Below are 20,783 nucleotides of genomic sequence, written 5' to 3' on the forward strand. Positions count from 1 at the left end.
TTTAAATTGGATACATAATGCATTTGAGAACCTAACATGACGTTGTATAACAAGTAATTGTTTTCACGTAAAACGGAAGACATAATAAAGCTCCTTGATCATGTGTTATGTACGTTTTTAATAATAATACAAGATAGACTAATGGAAAAATACTATAAATATTAACTCCTTCATGATATCATCAAATTTGTTAAAGCAACAACGTGATTTGTTTTTTGTCACACATTAAATAACCTATATTGATCATCTTCACATGTATCACCTTTACCTTTTTAACTTTTGTAGTCATAAATTTCTCGCGGTAAGTACTAGTAGGATAACGAATTTTATAATTTATAAACAAATCGAACGGATACAAAAGAGCTTTTACGAGTTGATGTTAACACAAATAAACGGGTTATATAAGAACTGTTTAGCTAAATTTGTTTGGGGGTTTGACCCAAAACTAGCCCATCCTTGTTTATACTAGACACAAACCGGAAATAGTAATACGTATTTGTTTTGTTAAAATGTTAACAACTGAAGTTAGTGATATTAATTTTTAACTTTGTTTTGGACCGCTAACCATCTATTATAAGTTTAATTAATACAAAATTAGTGCTTAATTTTATAATTTAGCTTTTTAAATGTTTTTTTTACTACACATGTTGATCTTTTGGGTTTTTCGTAGTAGCCAAAGCCCATCAAAAGAGTTAATGAAAAGGGCCTAAATAACAAGTGTAGGCTATAGTATATATATCGTCTTATAGACATATAGTTCTCTGGCTTGTGCAAGTTGCATATACTTGATACTAGAGGTAAAAGAAAATCCGAACCTCGAACCGGACTCGAAAAAAACTTGGAACCGGATTTTTTAATGTCCAGGTTTTTAAACGCTTAGCTTATAGCAAATTTTGTAAGAATAAATGAATAATATAAAAATTTATTTATATATTTTATAAAAAAATATTGACGAATTTATTTTCCCAACAAAAGTTATTATATATAACACAAACCGAGCTATATCTGAATTTTAAGAAAAGAAAAATTGTAGACCTAACCGTCACACATATCAAGAACACAAATCGTATTACTACTCTAATGAAAACTTACAATTAAAGAACACAAAGAACAAAGCTATACATAAAACATCATACCAAGCCCACGAATGTTTCAAACCCAACTAGCAAACTTAGCCCACAACAACAAAAGAAAAACCCGGGTAATCCAAAACTCCAAGTTGTCATGTAAAATAAACTCAAAAACACATGAAATAAAAATTTGTAAAAAGTAGCAACTTAAGAATAGTATTTAAAATTGAATAGAAAACATATGCATAATTTTAAAAGCAGAACTAGGGAGTGTTTGGGAAAATATCAAAAAAAAATTATAGATCTTGTCATCTTGATACGGGTTATTAGAGCATGTTTTAAAGGCCCGAAAATTATAAGAACTAGTGATAATGTGATAAGTTACTTTGTAGTTCAATTAAAAGCATGTTTGGGATTGAGTTTGAAAAGTGCTTATTGGTTTATTGGTGTTTTCAAAAAGTCAAAAAGTCAAAAAGTTTAAAAGTGTTTGACAATTACAAAAAACTTTTTTATTTTAACTTTTTGAAAAAGCACATAAGCCAATAAGCATTTTTCAAACTCAATCCCAAACATGCCCTAAACGTACACGAATATGACATAACATTTATAACAATATCAAACATCAATATCTAATTACCTATTACAGAAACCACATAAAAAAGGTTTTAATTCCGTTCAAGATACAAATTTATTTTCCGTCAAATTGACAAGTCTCACAAGTTTATCTTCAACATATGGATGCTTCAACCATGTAATACAAAATTGCAAACGAAGATGAAAAAAAACAATGAAAAAAGATAGTCACATGTATGGGCGTGCAAATAACCTAAATCTCTAAACTCGCTTTAAAAAAATCAGAAGTAGCGCCGTTTGAAAATGACTTGGTTACTTGTAAACGAGTCAGATCGACTCGGATGTAAACCACTCGACTCAACTCGGTTTATACTTTATAGACAACCTAAGTTCAAGCTTGACCCTGCCTCAACTCGAGTTGACTCGTGAACAATCTTTCAAAGTGATGCAACTTTCGTAGTCAGTTTTTTAAATATTTAGATAGAAAATAAATAATATTGCTTGCAACTTTGTAAGTATATATTATTATTGTTATTATTATTAGTATTATTATTATTATTATAGAGGTAGGGTAGTAAAAAGATCCATATACTCATAACGGATCATCCGCGGGTCATTCAGGACTTCCTCAAGAGTCACCCGCAGAACGTTCCCAACACCCGAATAAGTTAGGTTAGAGGAAAAAATGAAAAATAGTGAAAAGCCCCAAAGACTATTCGCTGGTTACTTAAAACTCCCTCAGAAGCCATCCGCACGACATCCCTATCACACACGAGATGACATAAGAGTGATGTTAGCAAATCAGTTGTAACCAACTTCTTTTTAAAAGATTCACGCGAAAATTCTTTCTTGGAAAGCACGTGATGTAACAGCCAATTAGGGGAAGACAGCTGACAAGGTCGTTATAACCGTGCACATGGCTAGTTGTCTCGTCCTATCATGTGCTGACACGTGTCCGGTTTGTTACAAAGAACGTCTTCTAGAAGATGGAAATTGTACTAATAATATTCCGTAACCAATCGGCTATAAATATTCACTTCATCATCATGAGGTATTCATTCATACTTCATATATTACATCAATCACTTAAAGTCCTCCCTCTCTCTCTATAAACTGTACTTATTATCACGCTGGAGGGTGGTTACGGGAAGACCCCACTCTTGTCATTCCCGTGACGAGCTCACGGTGTTCTGCTTTGCAAGTTTTCCATCACCGGATCTATTGAGCTTTACTCGTGTCGACGTACTACTTGTTACTTAACCCATACCTTATGGAATCATCGGTCTAACCTATTCGGGTTTATATCCGTGTCTTTTCATTTATATATTTATATATTCATTTTATTTGACTCGTTTATCGTTTTACTAGAACGAGTGCCAATGCCCGACCAGTCTGCAACACTAATTTGTCCCCAACAAATATTTGGATGCATGTATTCATCCCTTATCTTATAACATAATAATCATAATACAATAAACAAAATACAAATGATAAAAATTAAAAGATTGAAACTAGAAAGACTTTGAATCATATTTGAATTCTGTTTTCTTCTGAAAAGCCAGTTGAATACAATACCTGTCCCAAATCAACATGCACCGGACCGGACCACTATCACCATTCACCACCATATTGTTAGCCCACCCCACTAAGTCTTTATTTTTTTCTTTTAGACATTGAAATAATGGAAGACTTGACTGTGGTTCACACGTATCTTATTTTTGTTTGTGACAAGATCAGCATTTGAGTTTGTGTTTGTTTGTTTGTTTGAGATGAGGATGACAGAAATATCCTTAGCCAAAAAATAACTAAAATCCAAAACATGTTGGTATGAGATTTGCAAAATCAATTTTTATTATTTTAAAACCAATCTCATAAATATATATTTGAAAAATAGGATAAACATTATTCATTATTTTAATTGTTAGAAATGTATAATTATCAAATTATACCGGCTCGTTGGCTTGAGGTGACTTTTCCTTCGTCTTTGGCCTTTTTCAGATTTGGCTTTTTCGTATCGATAGTATTACGGTTAGTAAATAAAGATTGATTAGGGATGTTATTATCATGGCTACATGTTGGGTGATTTAGAAGCATAGAAACAACATGAACTTCACTACAAGCGTAAATAAACGTGATTCTATCCAGGGTCGGCTCCGAAAAAGCAAAAAAAAAATTGGACCGAAGGCGAAATTTTTTTAGGCATTTAAGTAAAAATAGTTTTTTGTTAGGTCTAAACAATTTAATTTTTATTTGGGTTTACTTGGTTATAATTGGGTTGTGTAAAAAAACTTTTATATAAAAAAAAGGATTAAACATGCCTCAAATGAGAGTAGAACTCATAACCTTTGGGTTAGGAGTAATACCCTTTTGTCATTAGACCAAGCTAGTGGTCATGTAATTGAGTGTAAACACTAAATATACATATTGTTTTAATAAAAATACATATAATTTAAAAAAATAAAAATAAATTCGGGCCTAACGGGGTGTCGGACATGTGGCCGTCGACTACCCGGCCACACCTTATGGCCGGCCCTGATTCTATCTTTGATGAGATTGTTAATTATTTATTTTTATGGTATTCTAGTAGGTATCATAAAACTAGAATATATATTTCGTTGATTGATTAAAGAACCTATTTTTGGTTATGTAATTTTGGTTTTTGTTTTCCCTTTAGCCGCTTGCTAATACAGGTTTTATAAAGTTATTTTAACAAAATTACAATTGTTCTACAGTTTTATTTCATTTTATAATTTTTGTAATTTTTTATCCTCGGCTTCAAGAACTACATGGATTATCGTTTATGTTAATATATTGTCACACATTTTTGTTGGTTCTAACGGATGCTAGCTTTAGGGTTAAGTACATAACATGAGGACAATTTACTTTAACTAAAGTTATAGATTTGTTAAAAGTGTAACTAACTATTTGACATTTAAGTTAGTTCATGGCGAGTGTAAGATCAGGTTTCTCATTAATTTATATCTAACAAATCATTAACAGACATGTTTGATACTTATGAAAAAAACCTGTAAACTCTCTTTGTTAGACTTTTAGATTTAGTTAAACACATAATAATTTCTTCTTTTGAATGTCTTTCTATAGATTTATAATTAAGCGGTATATTATTGTTCAAATGATAATGTTTATTTAATAGATTAAGGTTTGCAAATTTTCTTGTACAACTTATGATTAGGGCTGTTCAAAAAGCTCACGGCTCGAAGCTCGCTTGAATCTCGCTCGAAAAAAGCTCGGAGAAAGCTCGCTTGAAATCGGCTCGATTGTAAATGAGCCGAGCCTAGCTCGACTCGATTTCTAAACGAGCCGAGCCTGAGCTAGCCCCGGCTCGACTCGAGCTCGCTCGATTGGCTCGAAATATATTATTTTAATTTATTATATATATACATACATGCATATAATTATCGAGCCCAACTATTTTAACACATGGGCTTTCCTTTAATCCAACCAAATTTCTTTTCACTCCATAGTCTATATTCATAATTTTATATACTGAGTAACTGAGAGATGGGACTTCATAGTTCACACAATCAATAATCAGTATACGTTCCATTTTCCATCCTAACCCTAGACGCTCATATTCACCTCCGTCGCCGCTCATATTCACCTCCGCCATCGACCGCCGCTCATCCTCCGCTATCGGCCGCCAATTCTCTGCTTAATTTTGTATTAGACGTATTTATTTAGTTTGTATATGGTTGGTGTTGATTTCAACGTCATATTTATTTAGTTTAACTTGATGGTTGCATATAATTGTTATTATTACATGTAAACTCGAGCCAAATCGAGTCGAGCCGAGCCGGCTCAATTTAAAACCGAGCCAAGCTTGAGCTCATATTTTTAGCTCGATTAAGAGTTCGAGCTCGAGCCAAACCAGCTCGATTGAATATCGAGCCAAGCTCGAGCTTGCGTTGGCTCGGGCTCGGCTCGTGAACATGCCTACTTATGATATAATGCATATTTCATTATTAATTTATAAATATTAACATCAATGATTAATTCAGTCCAATCAATATAGACATGATGACCCCCCTAGACACTAAGGCTAAGGGGTGTGGGGGGCTTTAATGGGGGCTCTAGTGGGGGCTCCAGCCAATAATATTATGACGTGTGGCAGAGAGAGAAACTGGATAAGGGGGGTGTTGGAGCCCCCGTTGGAGCCCCTGGCCCTGGTGTGGAGGGGTTCCAGCAGAGGCTCCAGCGAATTTTTTTTTTATTTTTTTATAAGTATATTCAAACAACGTATTATTAAAAAAACTTATAAATTATTAAAAAAACACACATTTTTTTTAAAATTCAAATTACAAAAAAAAACATACTAAAAATTAAACAAACAATAATACTTAATAATAACACTAATCTAATACAAGATCATCGGGTCGCCTCGCCCACAAATGTTCAACCAACTCATGTCGAAGATCCCCGTGTATCTCACGGCTCTTGATATTTGCTATGTTATGAAGTCTTTGTTGATCACTGATTGTGGACGGTTGTGGCGGAATGTCACCTTGGTAGTTTTGGCAGATAGCTTTGCCCTCGTCTTCTAACGTCATGTTGTGTAGGATCAGACACGTGTAGACGACGTCCGTTATCCTCTCCCGAGTCCAATAACGTATCGGGTTCGCCAGAACATAATATTGTTTTTTTATAGCTCCAAAAGCTCTTTCAATATCTTTTCTAGCAGACTCTTGCTTCTTCGTAAAATACTTCCGTTTGTCGGCGATTGGATCTGTAAAAGCTTGAACTAACAAAGCCCATTCGTTGTAAATACCATCGACCAGATAGTACCCGTACTTGAAGAGTTATCCATTTGCAACAAAAGATTGAGGTGGTTCAACCCCGTCGATAAGGTCGTTGATCAAATGTGACTGATCGATAACATTAAGGTCGTTATTTGACCCAACAACACCAAAAAAAACATGCCAAAACCAAAGATCCTGTGACACCACCGCCTCAAGTATAAGGGTCGGCCCTTCATGATCACCACGGTGGAACTGACCTCGCCAGGCCGTTGGACACATAGCCCATCCAACATGCGTACAATCGATGCTACCTAGCATCCCAGGAAAACCATGTTTTTCTGCGTGCACCTCATATATGCGTTGGATGTCATACATTGTAGGTTTACGCAGATATCTCCGAGCGTAAGTCGATATGACTCCTACGTATATAAAATAATCTATAAACATATAATATATATTACAAAATGTAATAAATATTTAATAAAAAGTAAAATTAATGTTTTTTATCTTGGCAGAAAAAATGAAGGGATTCACGTGCAACCCTTTTCGACATCTGTAAATACTCATCCAAAGCGTCCGACGAGATGCCGTACGCTAATTGACGGATAGCAGCCGTGCATTTTTGAAGAGGGGTAAAACCGGGGAGACCCCTAGCATCCTCCCTTTGTTGAAAAAAGGGATACCGTGCCTCTAAATCACTTGCTATACGCATGAACAATTGTCTGCTCATTCGGAAACGAGTTCGAAAATCCGACTCCTCATATACCGGTTGAGGGCTAAAATAATGCTTAATCAAAGTATCGTTAGCACCCGATCGATCACGATCACGAGGTGGTGCTCTAACCCTCGGGAGTCGAGGTTGATGGGCTTGATTTTGCAAGAGATCGACCACGGTTGCGGTCAAAACTCCCCATACATGAAGAAGCAAATCATCCTCTTCGGAGGAGTCGGAATCAGACGAGTACGACGACATTATTTTTTTAAAAAAAGTTGGGAAGATTGGTTGATTTTGGGTTTTATTTTGAAGTTGTGGTGATTGATATGGGTGAAATGGGGTATATTATAGATGAAATGGGGTATTATTTAGGTAAAAAATATTTTTTTTTTTAATTTAACCGTGTCCTAACGGCTATTTCTCCATTCCCAACGTCCATTTTCTCTCTCTTCTCCCGCGACCAGGCTCACGCCTGCCTGGATTTCCGCGCTCGCGCCCCGCTCGCGCCCCGGTGGTGTGGGGTTAGCGCCCCGAGGCGCGAGCGGAGGGGCTCTAGCGCCCCGGTTAGCGCCCCACACCCCTCAGCCTAACCTTTATATTTGTTAATTGCAATGATTGAGTAATTTTGGATTATTGAAGAAACGTTTATTGATTGGCTAATGATGTATCTAACCTCGGATTAGTTCACCCAAGAAATAGGGTAATGGGACCAAACTATTGACAATTTTACAATAGTTTAAACCGTCCATAGTGTATAAAATTTGTTATGTGATATACTGATATTCTATTTTCTTGGACTTCAGTTTTGCCACATCACTTAATATGAAACTGTTTAGCTTAGAACAGCTTATGGTTAGTTTCTTACGAATCTACTAACACGTTTAACTAAATTGATTTGTCTAGCGTTAGATTTACACTTCACGAGAGATGTTGTGTATACTGTATAATATCCGGTACTTATGTAGTTCAAGTGAAATTAAATTCTCAACAATGGACATAATTTTTCGTATGTAATAAAAAAATTTGTGGCTATGAAGTGGTAGCGGTACAAATTGCGCTATGACCCTTTTTATGTTGTACACAATCATTTGCATGATTCATCTTACAAACAAAACTAGAAATAATTATTGATCTTGTGATTATAAAGACCTGCGATATGGTTGGATCAGTCTGATCGATAAAATACCATCGTTGCACACTAATTTCTTTGTTTCACAGTTTATGTGAGTTATGAAACTGTTGCTTAAATGTGCCGAAACTTCATGCCTTAAAAAAGAATACAAGTAGTCGACGTATGCGAATAAAATGGTCACAACACGAGTCTTGTTCACCCACGTGGTGATTTTTGTTAGTTATATGTGCATTTTGTTGATGCGAGAAAAAAAAAAGACGCCTGAGCAATTATCCTGGTTAACACAATTTAAAAAGCTCTAGATAAAATTAGTTATAATGAACACTAAAAGTGGTGTTTGCTTCCCACAAAATCGGTGTCGGTTCAATTTGTTACAACTGTAAGATTAGGTGGTTATTAGGTGTAAAAGAATCGTTATTTTAAAAGAAGAAGGTATGCAAAATATCGTGACTAAAAAAAGGTATTGCTCCATCATGAAAACACACTTATTCTCATAGAATATATTATCACTCCACCTTTTAACTAACAAAATAAGGTACACACTTCTTAGACCAAACTCAAATATCTTCGGCCAACCTCACTAATAATTTGATTAAGTTTTGTATTAGTTGTTAGATCTAGTGTCCAATGTTTTCGTAACTGGGTCGGAGATAGTATCCGACGTCTTATCATGTCATCTAACGGGTTAGTTAAAAAAACTGGGTATATAACGAGTTTCGATACATGTTGGTACACGAGTTTGAGTAATTAGATTGGTACCACATATACCATACATATTTCAAACCTATAAAAGTCATTATACAAGCTGTCTAGAGCATGCACATGGCCAGCTCTAAGGGGTGTAAACTCAAGCCAGGGCTGCCCCACCATTTGGATGGGGCCACTAACTTAGATAAAAAGACATACTAAATGATGAAAACAACTCTTAAGTCATTTGAAATGACAAACGTATTCGTGATTAGCTGTTTTACGTTATAACAATAGAATTCGAAAAATAGCTTGCCTTTTTGTTTCGTTTTAGGCCTACAAAATGGCTGGGCGGTCCTCGAGCATGCAAAAATGCTCACAAACACTGAACGTGCTTCCTCATAAATATTTATTGTTATCTTCTAAAACTTTCTTACTTTTATAATGCATATCGATTTTTTTTAAATGGCGGCATTTTATTAACATACTAGCAAGAACAAACAAACAGTGCATATTAATTTATGTCTTTTCTATTTATTAAGACTCGATAACAAAATTTCAAATATTGTTGTAACTTGTAAGAGTTAAAACATGTGTCATTTATCATATTTTAATAATTTATTATTAGTCATGATATTATTTTAAAATACAATTAATGATTTATATATATAAGTTGCTATCAAATATTTCTTGTTTATTATTTAGCATGCCACCAGAAATATTTATATGTAATTTAATAAAACATTTGTATTGGAAAGTTGTTACGTCGACTGTCATGCACTATAAATCAAAGGTGTTGACACGCACTACATTCATGTCATGGTACAATATCTATATTGATAAAGATTCTTTTAACATTTCTAATGTTAAAACAAAACTGTCTTTAACCTAACTATGTATCTTGTTAGTGGTAATACTATTCTTAGTTGGTCAAACTCATGTATATCTAATCTACTTATCTAGAAAAACTTTATTTTATAAAAAAAATATTAAAGTTTCCAATGATCGGGTTAAGCAGACACCTCTTTTTGACCCTTTTGGTTTTGCCTACATATGTATCATTATTTACTTGTATTTTTAACTAAGAACTTAAATTCTTTTAATTAAAACATTTATATTGTTTTTCATGTTTTAATATAAGTAATCGAAGTAAATCGCCAACAATATTTAAGATTATGACAATATGATCGATATCAATCGTAGTGCCCTATCTAGCAATTCATATGAATTAACCGATCAAAATCGACATACAATTAAGTGTATGTTATGAAGACATGAAGTTATATGATATGCCTATATAATCCAAGGATGGCTTTCGGTATTCTTGATTTTATGTTTGATCATTCATTAACGGTCGTATACACATGTTTCTTCATGAGTATCATGGTTTATGATCTTAAACGAATACAAATTGCTTGTTATGATTCCCATTACACGAAAAACAATCTTAATTTAACCCAAAAGTTATAATATCAAATAATCAAATTACAATTGTAACATTTTTTTAAATTTGCACTTTAACATATTTCAAATATTATTTATTATATCTTTAGAATTATATAATATATTAATATATTCGGTTTACATGCATGTAAATATGCATAACAATGGTTTTGAATAATCCAACTATAAACACACGTCCATACCTCATTACCAAAAGATTTTATAATTATTCTCATACCCAATTCTGTATCCGAATACATGTACTACCCGTTGCGTATGTTTATAGTTTCCATTTTTCTTAATTCGATTGTTTTTTTCTCTATGAACATAAATTCATATATCTTGAATTTATGAAAATATTTATTTAATTATCTTCATGTTAAAAACCTTTATATAATTCTTTTTTTGTCTGATATATGTATACATAATATGCTATAAAAGTTTTAGTCTTGTATTCTGTTACTTTATATAAGACAAATAACAATATTACAATAACAACTTAAAACATTTTGAACCCACAATGATAAGTTGATAATATCAAATACCTATACCTATCAAATAAGCCACCAAATAAATCCAAAATATTGGCACATTTTTATATTTTGCTCTCCATTCACGCAGATTTATGGCCACAAAGACATAGTGACAAAATCCTAAAGTTAACTTACACCATCCACTATAAATATGTACACATTTTAGCAAACTATAACTCATAACTATATACACAACAATGGAAGACACACAACATAAAAACCATGAAAATGGAAAAAAGCCCAAAGGTGGACTCATCACCATGCCCTTCATATTTGGTATAACACTCTTTCTTCTACTTATTATTAACTAGTGTTTAATCCAGCGTGTTGTGTCGGGACATGTCGGTAAAACCTAGACTGTTGGTTTCGGTTACACGCGTTATTGTATCGTAAGAAATATATATATATATATATATATATATATATATAAGTTGAGGTGAACCAACGGGGTGGCATCGGTCGGTAAAACTCAATCATTGGTAAAATCTAACCATTGTCGATCCCCAGTGTTTAGGTGGTCAGTTTACTCGAATTTGGTCGGTTTTCGTCGTGTTTGTTATGATACCTGAACTAAAACAAAATCAACATTCAGTCGGTTTTCGTTACATTCGTTACGAAATTGGAACTAAAACAAAGCGCGTTGAGTTTACGTGAATTCAGTCAGTTTCGATCGTTACGACACAGGAACTAAAACAAAAAATAAAATAATTGGCATTCAGTTGGTTTTTGTAACATTTGTTACGAACCGGAACTACAACAAAAAAACCAATAAGGTGCCGTAAAGTGGCCAATCAGGCTTTGTGGCACCAAAGTTTCAAATTGTTATAATAATAATAATAATAATAATAATAATAATAATAATAATAATAATGATAATAATAATAATAATAATAATATGCTTCAACTTTTTGTAATAAAATGCAAAAAAGGGTGCATATGTTCTTGATGTTTAAATGTTAATATTTTGATGTTATGCAGCAAATGAAGTGTGTGAGAAGTTGGCTATGGTGGGCTTTCAGACCAATATGATCAGTTACTTGACAACACAACTTAATATGCCGATGACTAAAGCCGCTAACACGTTGACAAACTTTGGTGGTACCTCTAGTTTGACGCCTTTGATCGGGGCTTTTATCGCTGATTCTTTTGCAGGCCGGTTTTGGACCATCACGGTTGCTTCCATTATTTATCAACTTGTAAGTTTTTGTTCGTTCATGTAGTTTGTCTTGGTCAGGAGCAAAACGGGTCGTTTTAAAATTTTAAATTTTTTGACTTGATTCGGGTCAAAAGCTAAGTGGTTTTTCTTGGTAACGGGCTTTGAGCGTGGAAAAACGGGCTGGTTGGGTCATAACGAGTTCGGTCAAAAGAGTTTGTGTTAAAAAAAGTTATATTAGGTTCGGGTCAAAATTTATTCAGTTTTTCTTGGTTACTGGTTGTAAGCCTGGCGAAACAGGCCAGTCGGTTCAGGTAACGGGCCAAAATGAGTTCTGAGTAAACCGAGTCGTTTTAAGATTTTTAAACTGGTTCGGGTCAAATTCATGCAGTTTTTCTTGGAAACTGGTTTTGAGCTGGCAAAACGGGCCGGTTAGGTCAGGTAACGGGTTAAAATGAGTTCGGAGCAAAACGAGTCATTTAAAAAATTTTCAATTTGGTTCGGATCACAAATCATGACTTTTTCTTGGTAACTGGTTATGAGCTTGGCCAAACGGGCCAGTCAGATCAGGAAACGGGTCAGAATGAGCCTAACCAAACGGGTCGTTTAAAAAAAATGCTAATTTGGTTTGGGCCAAAATAAGTTTTTTTTTACTAAAATGAATATGGGTTGAAACAAGTCAACTTTTTAAAAATAAAGTACAAAAACCGTTTCACATGCTATATCTTTTTATGACAATATTGTCAGCAACGACAAACAATGGTTATGGGTAGTGCTGACACGTATGAACCCGTTTTAACTTAACAAGTTTTTTAAAGTGATCCATTTTAACCCGTTTTATAATTTAAGTTGACACAAACATAGCTATAATTTCTTTTAGACAGAATTACAAATTCTGTCTCTTAAATATATACGATTTATGGATCATGTCCTTTAAAGAGTTTATTTGCGGACGGGTCCTTTATATGACAAAATACATTCTTTTATTGTCCTTTACACTAACTGTCATCCAAAAACTCGATTAAATCCAAACATGCAAAGACTTAGCGGGGTTTTTGTTTAACATATTTAATTTAGTTTCTTTTTCTAATAATACATTTAATTTGTTTTTTAATTATAAATACTTAAATAGTATGTGTAAAAGACTTAAATGCCCTCACATGCCAAGACTTAACAGGGTTTTTGGATGCCAGTTAGTCAAAAGGACGAAAATCAAACAAACATGTCATGTAAAGGACATCGTCTGCAAATAAACTTTTTAAATGACAAAATTTGTAATTCTGTATTTCTTTTAACCTTCAAATCTTATATATAGGGTATGATATCACTAACAATATCAGCAATACTCCCAAACTTAAGACCACCACCATGCCAAGATGGACAAGTATGCCAAGAAGCCAACTCGGGCCAACTCGCAATATTATACATATCCCTTTTACTAACCGCAATCGGGTCAGGAGGGATCCGACCCTGTGTGGTGGCATTCGGGGCAGACCAATTTGACGAAACCGACGAAAAACAAAAAGCTAGCACATGGAAGTTTTTCAACTGGTATTATTTTTGCATGGGGACATCTAATCTTGTGGCCGTGACGATAATTGTTTATATTCAAGATTATGTCTGGTGGGGGTGGGGTCTTGGCGTCCCGTCTATAGCTATGGCTATATCGATTGTTGCGTTTGTGCTCGGGTACCGTTTGTATAGGAATATGGACCCGTCGGGTAGCCCGTTTACGCGGTTGGTGCAAGTGTGTGTGGCAGCTTATAAGAAGAGAAAGGTGGCTATGGTTTTGGATGATAAGTTGCTTTATGAGAATAATGAGATTGATGCTTCTATTTCTGTTGCTGGGAGACTTCTTCATACTGAACAAATGAAGTAAGTATAATAATATTCTTATAAATTTTTAATATGTCACCTTTTGTTATGCACTTATGCCACTTTTGCATGCATGTAAAAGAACGGAATTGTTTTCTTTATGAACAAATGAACGAGCACGAAAAGTAAACGAATGGATTTTTTTTGTGCACTTTCGTTAAGAAAATAAACGTGTTCGTCTTTGTTTATGTTTGATTGATAGTATTCAAAACGAACATAAATGAATACAGACAAACATGCATGGACAAAAGTGAACACTGATTAAAAGTTATGGTTGTAAATGAAAGCAAAGTCGGGCCCCATCTATTCAGTTATTATAATGAGCTAAAATATTGAGCTCTAGCTCGGCTCGTAAAACTCTTGAGACGGCTTGTGGGTTGTCAAGCCAACTCAGCTCGTGTATTTAAAATTATTTTTTGTAATTTTCAAATACTCTAAATATATTTAAAAACAAAGGTAACATTTTATCATAATGAGATTTTATTAATTATGTATGTGTGTGTATTGAAACTTGAATTTGACTCAAACGAGCCAGACGGGCAAGCTTACCTTGGCTCGGGCTTATTTAAAAACCGATTCGAGCCAGCTTGGATCGCTCACAAATAAGTCAACTTCGAACAAGCTTTTTTCAAGAAAGTGTGAGTTTTTTCACAGTCCAATTAGAATTAAACAAGTATAACAACACTATCTAAATTAGTGTCTAATAATCTTGAGTCACATCAGAGGAGTCAACAATATCTAATATTTTTAAAGTAAACAACAATATAGATTGGACTCAACTTTTTAATCATATGCTAGCATAAACATAAAGTAAATGAACAAACATAAATAAGTGACACAACTCTTTATGTTCATTCATTTAATTAAATCAGTAATATTTTTATTCATGTTCGTTCGTTTATTAAATAAACGAACTTCCCATTTTAATAATTCGTGTAAAGTTCGGTCTACTTAGAAATCTAATTTTGTGATTGTAACTTAGGTTCTTGGACAAAGCTGCCATTGTGACACAAAAAGACCAAGCAAAATCCCAATCAAAACCAAACCTATGGAGACTAAACACGGTCCATAGAGTTGAGGAACTCAAATCCTTAATCAGAATGGGTCCGATCTGGGCTTCCGGGATCATATTATTCACAGCATATGTCCAACAAAACACTTTCTCCCTTCAACAAGCGAAAACCATGAACCGACACCTCACGAAAACCTTCCAAATCCCGGCAGGGTCCATGTCCGTCTTCACCTTAACCTCCATGCTAGCCACCATTGTGTTTTACGATCGCGTGTTCGTTCCCATCATGAAAAGGTTCACAGGGGTAGAAAGGGGGGTGTCATTCCTTAGTAGAATGGCTATAGGGTTGACTATATCGATCTTCGCTACATTAATTGCCGGGTTCATGGAAATAAAGCGTAAAAATGTCGCTATTGCACATGGTTTGGTTGATAAACCGCATGAAACCATTCCCATAATGGTTTATTGGTTGGTGCCACAATATAGTCTACATGGGATAGCCGAAGCGTTTATGGCAATCGGGCATCTAGAGTTTTTGTATGATCAAGCGCCCGAGAGTATGAGGAGCACGGCGGCTGCCTTGTTTTGGATGGCGATTTCGGCTGGGAATTACATGAGTACACTTTTGGTGACTTTGGTGCATAAGTTTAGCCAAGGGGCAGATGGATCAAACTGGTTGCCTGATGATAATTTAAATAAAGGAAAGTTGGAGTATTTTTATTGGATGATCACATTGTTGCAAGTTGTTAATCTAGTTTACTACTTATATTGTGCAAAGTTTTACACTTTTAAGCCACTTGAGGTTGTTCATAAAGATAGTCACCAAGATCATGAGATTGAGCTAGGAACCCATGTTTGATTTGTATCACTTTATCATAAGTCATATATGTATAGTTGAAATAAATTTAATAAGGTAATTATATATGTAGTAACCTATTCATGATGGCTTAAAGATAGTAGTATAACAATTACAAAATGAAAACTTACCAACTTATTAATAAAACTTATTTACTATATTACTGGTTTTTATCCCCTGTGTTACGGGGTTGTTTTACATTATTCGTTTCTAATATTTATATATTCTTTTGGATTTTAATTTTATTTATTGCAAGGAACTTAATAATATACTTAGGATAATTTGATGATAAAAGGGTTTCACAAAAAAACTTGGATCCGCCACTATGAGATTCACTCTCGAGTCGATATATCTGACAAGTTTCATTCGTTTAAAGTATAATAGCCCAAATAATATTTATACTACGCAAGATTTTTGTCGGAATATTAATAATATCATGGTAGGAGACTACGAATTCAAATTGACGTGTTACCTTATGAGAATAATGAGATTGATGCTTCTATTTCTATTGTTGGGATACTTCTTCATACTGAACAAATGAAGTAAGTATTTCTTCATACTTAAATGAATGGATTTTCTTGTTTGTGTTCTTTTGTTAAGGAAATGAACATGTTTTCATGTTCGTCTATGTTTGTTTGATAATATTCTAATGAACATAAATGAACAAAACAAACATATATGAACACGAATGGACACCGATTATATGTTAGGCTTGTAAGTGAGTCGAGTCAAGCAGAGTAGAGCTCATGTTTCGCTCTTTTACAGACTTAGTCGAGTCAAACCAAGTTTAATTTGTACCACTTTTGGTTAGATGGTTAAAGTAACCATAAGTCATATATGTATATTGAAAAAAAATTAATAAGGTTATGCATATTGTGACAAATTCAATATTGACACCCATTGGGTATCAAAATTGATATCAAAGTTTTTAGTTTCGGTATCGGTACGGGACCTGTACCAGTATTTCCTAAATTTTACCTTTAATACCGCCGAACCTATCAAACCAAATATTTCTGTACCGGTACAAAAAATTGTGATTTTCGGATTTTCGAAAACTTAGTAGTTTATTAATTAACAAAAGTTGTACATTACCGAATTAGTGAAAAGATCCAATACACTAATCCTTAACGTACATTAACGTACACGAATCCATTTTTTCACGAATCGATCCATGAAATCACATCCAAACATCTCGGAATTGAGCGTTTTGCTGAGCGCTTAAGTTTTCTAAGCGTTTTAGGTTTTTGCCTTTGTTTTTTGCCTTTGAGCGTCTCGCGTACCTACCGTACGTTAAGTCATTAGCGTACAATAACTGCACCCTACCAATTAATATTAATTTTGTTACAAATCTCCTCCAAAGAATTAGTGATATACTTTCCTTAGGATACAACAACAAACCACCGAAGAATAATAAATCTCTTGATCTATTGCCATTTTCTCTACTTTACATATTTGAAATTTGAAGAGATATTCATATATATATATATATATATCATTTAGTTTCATATACATTTTATTCATCATCATTATATTCATTTTGTTAGAAAATGGGCAAGAGAGTTGAAGGAACAGCCATTGGTATTGATCTTGGAACAACATATTCTTGTGTAGCAGCCTGGTTTGATAAACACAACCGTGTCGAAATCATTCAGAATCAACAAGGTAACAGGATTACTCCTTCATGTGTTGCTTGGGATGAAGTGCAACTTCTAGTTGGTGAGGCTGCTAGAAATCAAAGCACTAGGAACCCTACAAACACTGTTTTTGGTATGTTGGTTTATTATCAAATCTTATATTAATATTAATAATGGGAAAATGACTATAATGTTTATTTTGTCCATCATAATTAATTCCCAAAACCAACCGGTCCGCCTAGTTGTTCTACCGACTGCGCGTCGTATGTCAAGAATGTTTCGGGTTGGCCGCCTCCTTTTTGACTGCCCGACAAAAATGTTCCATGCACCGGATGGATTTTTCTAGGCATCAGGTATGTCTACTAGATTAATCCAGGTGTCGCCTAGTTTTTAAATTCAAATCCTTTTAAGATTTATTTTTTTATATTATAAAAAATATGATGCTATATGAATACTTACGTATATATAAAAATAAACAAATTTTCATAACTTACGTTGTAAGATTTTTTAATAATAATAAGATTTTATTTTAATAATATCAGATTTTATGAAAAAAGAATTCAAATATGATATTATAAACAATTTTTGGAAAAAAATTATAAAGAATTTGAATTTAAAAAACTAGGCAGCGCCTAGATTAATCTAGTAGCCGCTTAGATTAAAACCACCCTGCGCCCAGAACATCTTTGTCTGGCAGTCAGAAAAAAAGACGGCCGACGGAAAACATTCTTGATATTTGGTGCTCGGTCATTAGGGTAGAATAACTAGGCGGCCCGATTGGTTTAGGGCTGGACATAATGAAACCGGTGGGATTTGAATGGGCATTTTGGTCATTTTCCCTATATTAATTTGATGACCATTGAAGTTAGTATGTTTTTTTTTCAAATGATAATTTGCAGATGTGAAACGTTTAATGGGAACAAGATTCAGTGATGGTCTAGTGCAAAAAGATATTAGTACTAGACCGTTCAAGGTAATCGAAGGGCCAGGGGCGAAGCCGATCATTGTATTTGAACACGAGTCCGAAGAAAAGAAGTTTTCACCAGAAGATATATCTTCCATGATTCTAAAAAACTTGAAAGAAGCAGCCGAAGCGTATCTAGGAACAACGGTTACTGACGCAGTCATAACCGTCCCTGCATACTTTAGTGACAAGCAACGCCAGGCGACCATGGATGCCGGTGTGTTGGCAGGGCTTAACGTCATGCGCTTGATCAACGAGCCAACGTCAGCAGCAATCGCGTATGGTCTAGATAAGAGAGCTGATGTTAATTGTGTTAATAATAAGAATGTAATGGTATTTGATTTAGGCGGTGGAACGTTTGATGTGTCGTTTCTCGAGATTAATAAGGCGGGTAGTGTTATCGTTAAAGCTGTGGGCGGTGATACTCGTTTGGGTGGCGAGAATTTTGACCAGTTGATGGTGAATCATTGCGTTGAAATGTTTAAAAAGCGAGAGAAGAAAGACGTGAGTCAGAACGCAAGAGCGATGATGAGGTTGAAAATTGCGTGCGAGGAAGCAAAGAGGGATTTGTCTTCAACGACGCAAACTCCGATTGAAATCTTAGTAGGGCGAAGTTCGAGGAACTTAATGCTGGTTTCTTTAATATGTGCATTAAGCATGTGGAGAATTGTTTGAGAGAAGGAAATAAGCGCGATGTTCATGAAGTGGTGGTCGTTGGTGGGTCGACGAGGATTCCTAAGATGCAACAAATGTTAACGGAGTTTTTCGATGGGAAGCCACTTTGCAAGAGTATTCATGCGGATGAAGCAGTGGCTCAAGGTGCTGCGGTTTTGGCTGCAAACTTAAGCGGTTATGGGAACAAAATGGTTAAGGATTTGGTATTACTAGATGTAACACCTCTTTCTCTTGGCATTAGAGTAGTAAATCTTGCACTAAATTTGCATACTATAATGGGTGTTTTGATCCCTAGGAACACACGCATACCCGTCATCAAGGAGCGGGTTTATCCCACTATCTATGACAACCAAGAATCCTCGACAATTGATGTATATCAAGGCGATGGCAAAGATGTCAGCGAGAATATCTTTCTTGACACGTTTACTCTTCATGGCATCCCCGGCAGCACCTAAAGGTGTGGAAAAGCTTAAGGTTTGCTTTAACATTGATGCTAATGGTATTCTCAATGTTTCGGCTGAGGTGATGTCCACGGGTAATAAACGAAGTATCACGATTACTAAGAGTGGAGATTCGTCGAAGGATGTTATCGAGAAGACAGCGAAAAGGACTAAGCTATCAAACTAAAACCTAAAAACTTATGAACAACTGCAAACAATTCAACCTTTTGCAATGGTTTTGTTTTTATTATTATTATTGTAATCCATGTTTGATGTTTTGTTTGATGTTTCATTTATCTATATAGTTTTCATTAAATCAAATAACTTTGCAATTAACTATTCAACCCAATCATTACTCCAAAACTATTTCTCAATTTTTCACTGATTTTAATCATTTTATAACATGTGAATTATCATCTAATATAGGGGTGTTCTTCAGATTCGATTTCGGGTTTCGGGTTTTTTGGGTCGAGTTATTCAGGTTCCAAATTTTTAAATCTTGACATGAAACCCAACCCAAATATCTCACGGGTTTTTCGGGTTTGAGTAATTCTTGTTCGGGTTTTTATCGGGTTTGGTTAATCGGGTTTCGAGTATCCTAGAAAAAAAAAACAAACCAAAAAATTTTTAAAAACTACAACGCTAAAATTACTTTAACATATTCTTCTTTTCTTATAACACAAATAATCAAATAATAAACTAACCTAACTTGACAAAACAATTCAAAAGAAGAGTAAAACTAACTCGAACCATAATCGTATTTAATCGGACGTGATTTGGTTGTTCGATTACGGTTACTATTAGTAATAAACAGAATTCATAAATTAATAATAAGCAATAAATCAATAATAGTTAGAATGACAACAATCGATTAAAGCCAGATTCTGATAACTTTAGTGACTAAAACTTAGCTTGTTAATTTGTTATACATAAAAAAATATACTTAATTTCAAAACTAAAAGTTTATTCGGGTTTTTCGGGTTGGCCAAAATCTTATAAATAAAACCTGAGAACCAAGCCGAATTACTTCGATTCGGGTTCGGGTTAGCCTTTTATTGGATTCGGGTTTTTCGAATTAGGTTAGTTCAGGTTCGGGTTCAGGTTTTTTTGAGTTGGGCTTCTGGTTTCGGGTAAAAGTGATAGCCACTTGGAATACGATAATCTTGATCATCTGTCGACTGATTAAGTCGAATTTTTTATTAAAAAACCAACTGATCTGAGTAAACTTTTAATTTAATTAAAAAATATATTTAAATTTAGATAC

General features: G+C 34.3%; 2 protein-coding genes across 2 annotated transcripts; both read left to right on the forward strand.

Moving 5' to 3' along the window:
* The first annotated feature begins 11,000 nt into the window (after window positions 1–11,000).
* On the forward strand, window positions 11,001–15,815 carry LOC143597863 (protein NRT1/ PTR FAMILY 3.1-like). Its single transcript, XM_077076243.1, has 4 exons — window positions 11,001–11,186; window positions 11,889–12,106; window positions 13,379–13,938; window positions 14,921–15,815. The coding sequence occupies exons 1-4, from the start codon at window positions 11,108–11,110 to the stop codon at window positions 15,807–15,809; spliced, it is 1,746 nt and encodes a 581-aa protein (XP_076932358.1). The 5' UTR covers window positions 11,001–11,107; the 3' UTR covers window positions 15,810–15,815.
* A 1,538-nt stretch (window positions 15,816–17,353) lies between these two features.
* On the forward strand, window positions 17,354–19,534 carry LOC143597862 (heat shock cognate 70 kDa protein-like). Its single transcript, XM_077076242.1, has 3 exons — window positions 17,354–17,573; window positions 18,340–19,007; window positions 19,061–19,534. Exons 1-3 carry the CDS (start codon window positions 17,354–17,356, stop codon window positions 19,532–19,534), a joined length of 1,362 nt encoding a protein of 453 aa, XP_076932357.1.
* Window positions 19,535–20,783: the final 1,249 nt, after the last annotated feature.

The sequence above is a fragment of the Bidens hawaiensis genome, unplaced genomic scaffold (assembly GCF_021521415.1).
Source record: "Bidens hawaiensis isolate Kalapana, Puna unplaced genomic scaffold, B.hawaiensis_p1.1 tig00049151_1, whole genome shotgun sequence".
In the NCBI taxonomy this organism is placed as follows: domain Eukaryota; kingdom Viridiplantae; phylum Streptophyta; class Magnoliopsida; order Asterales; family Asteraceae; genus Bidens; species Bidens hawaiensis.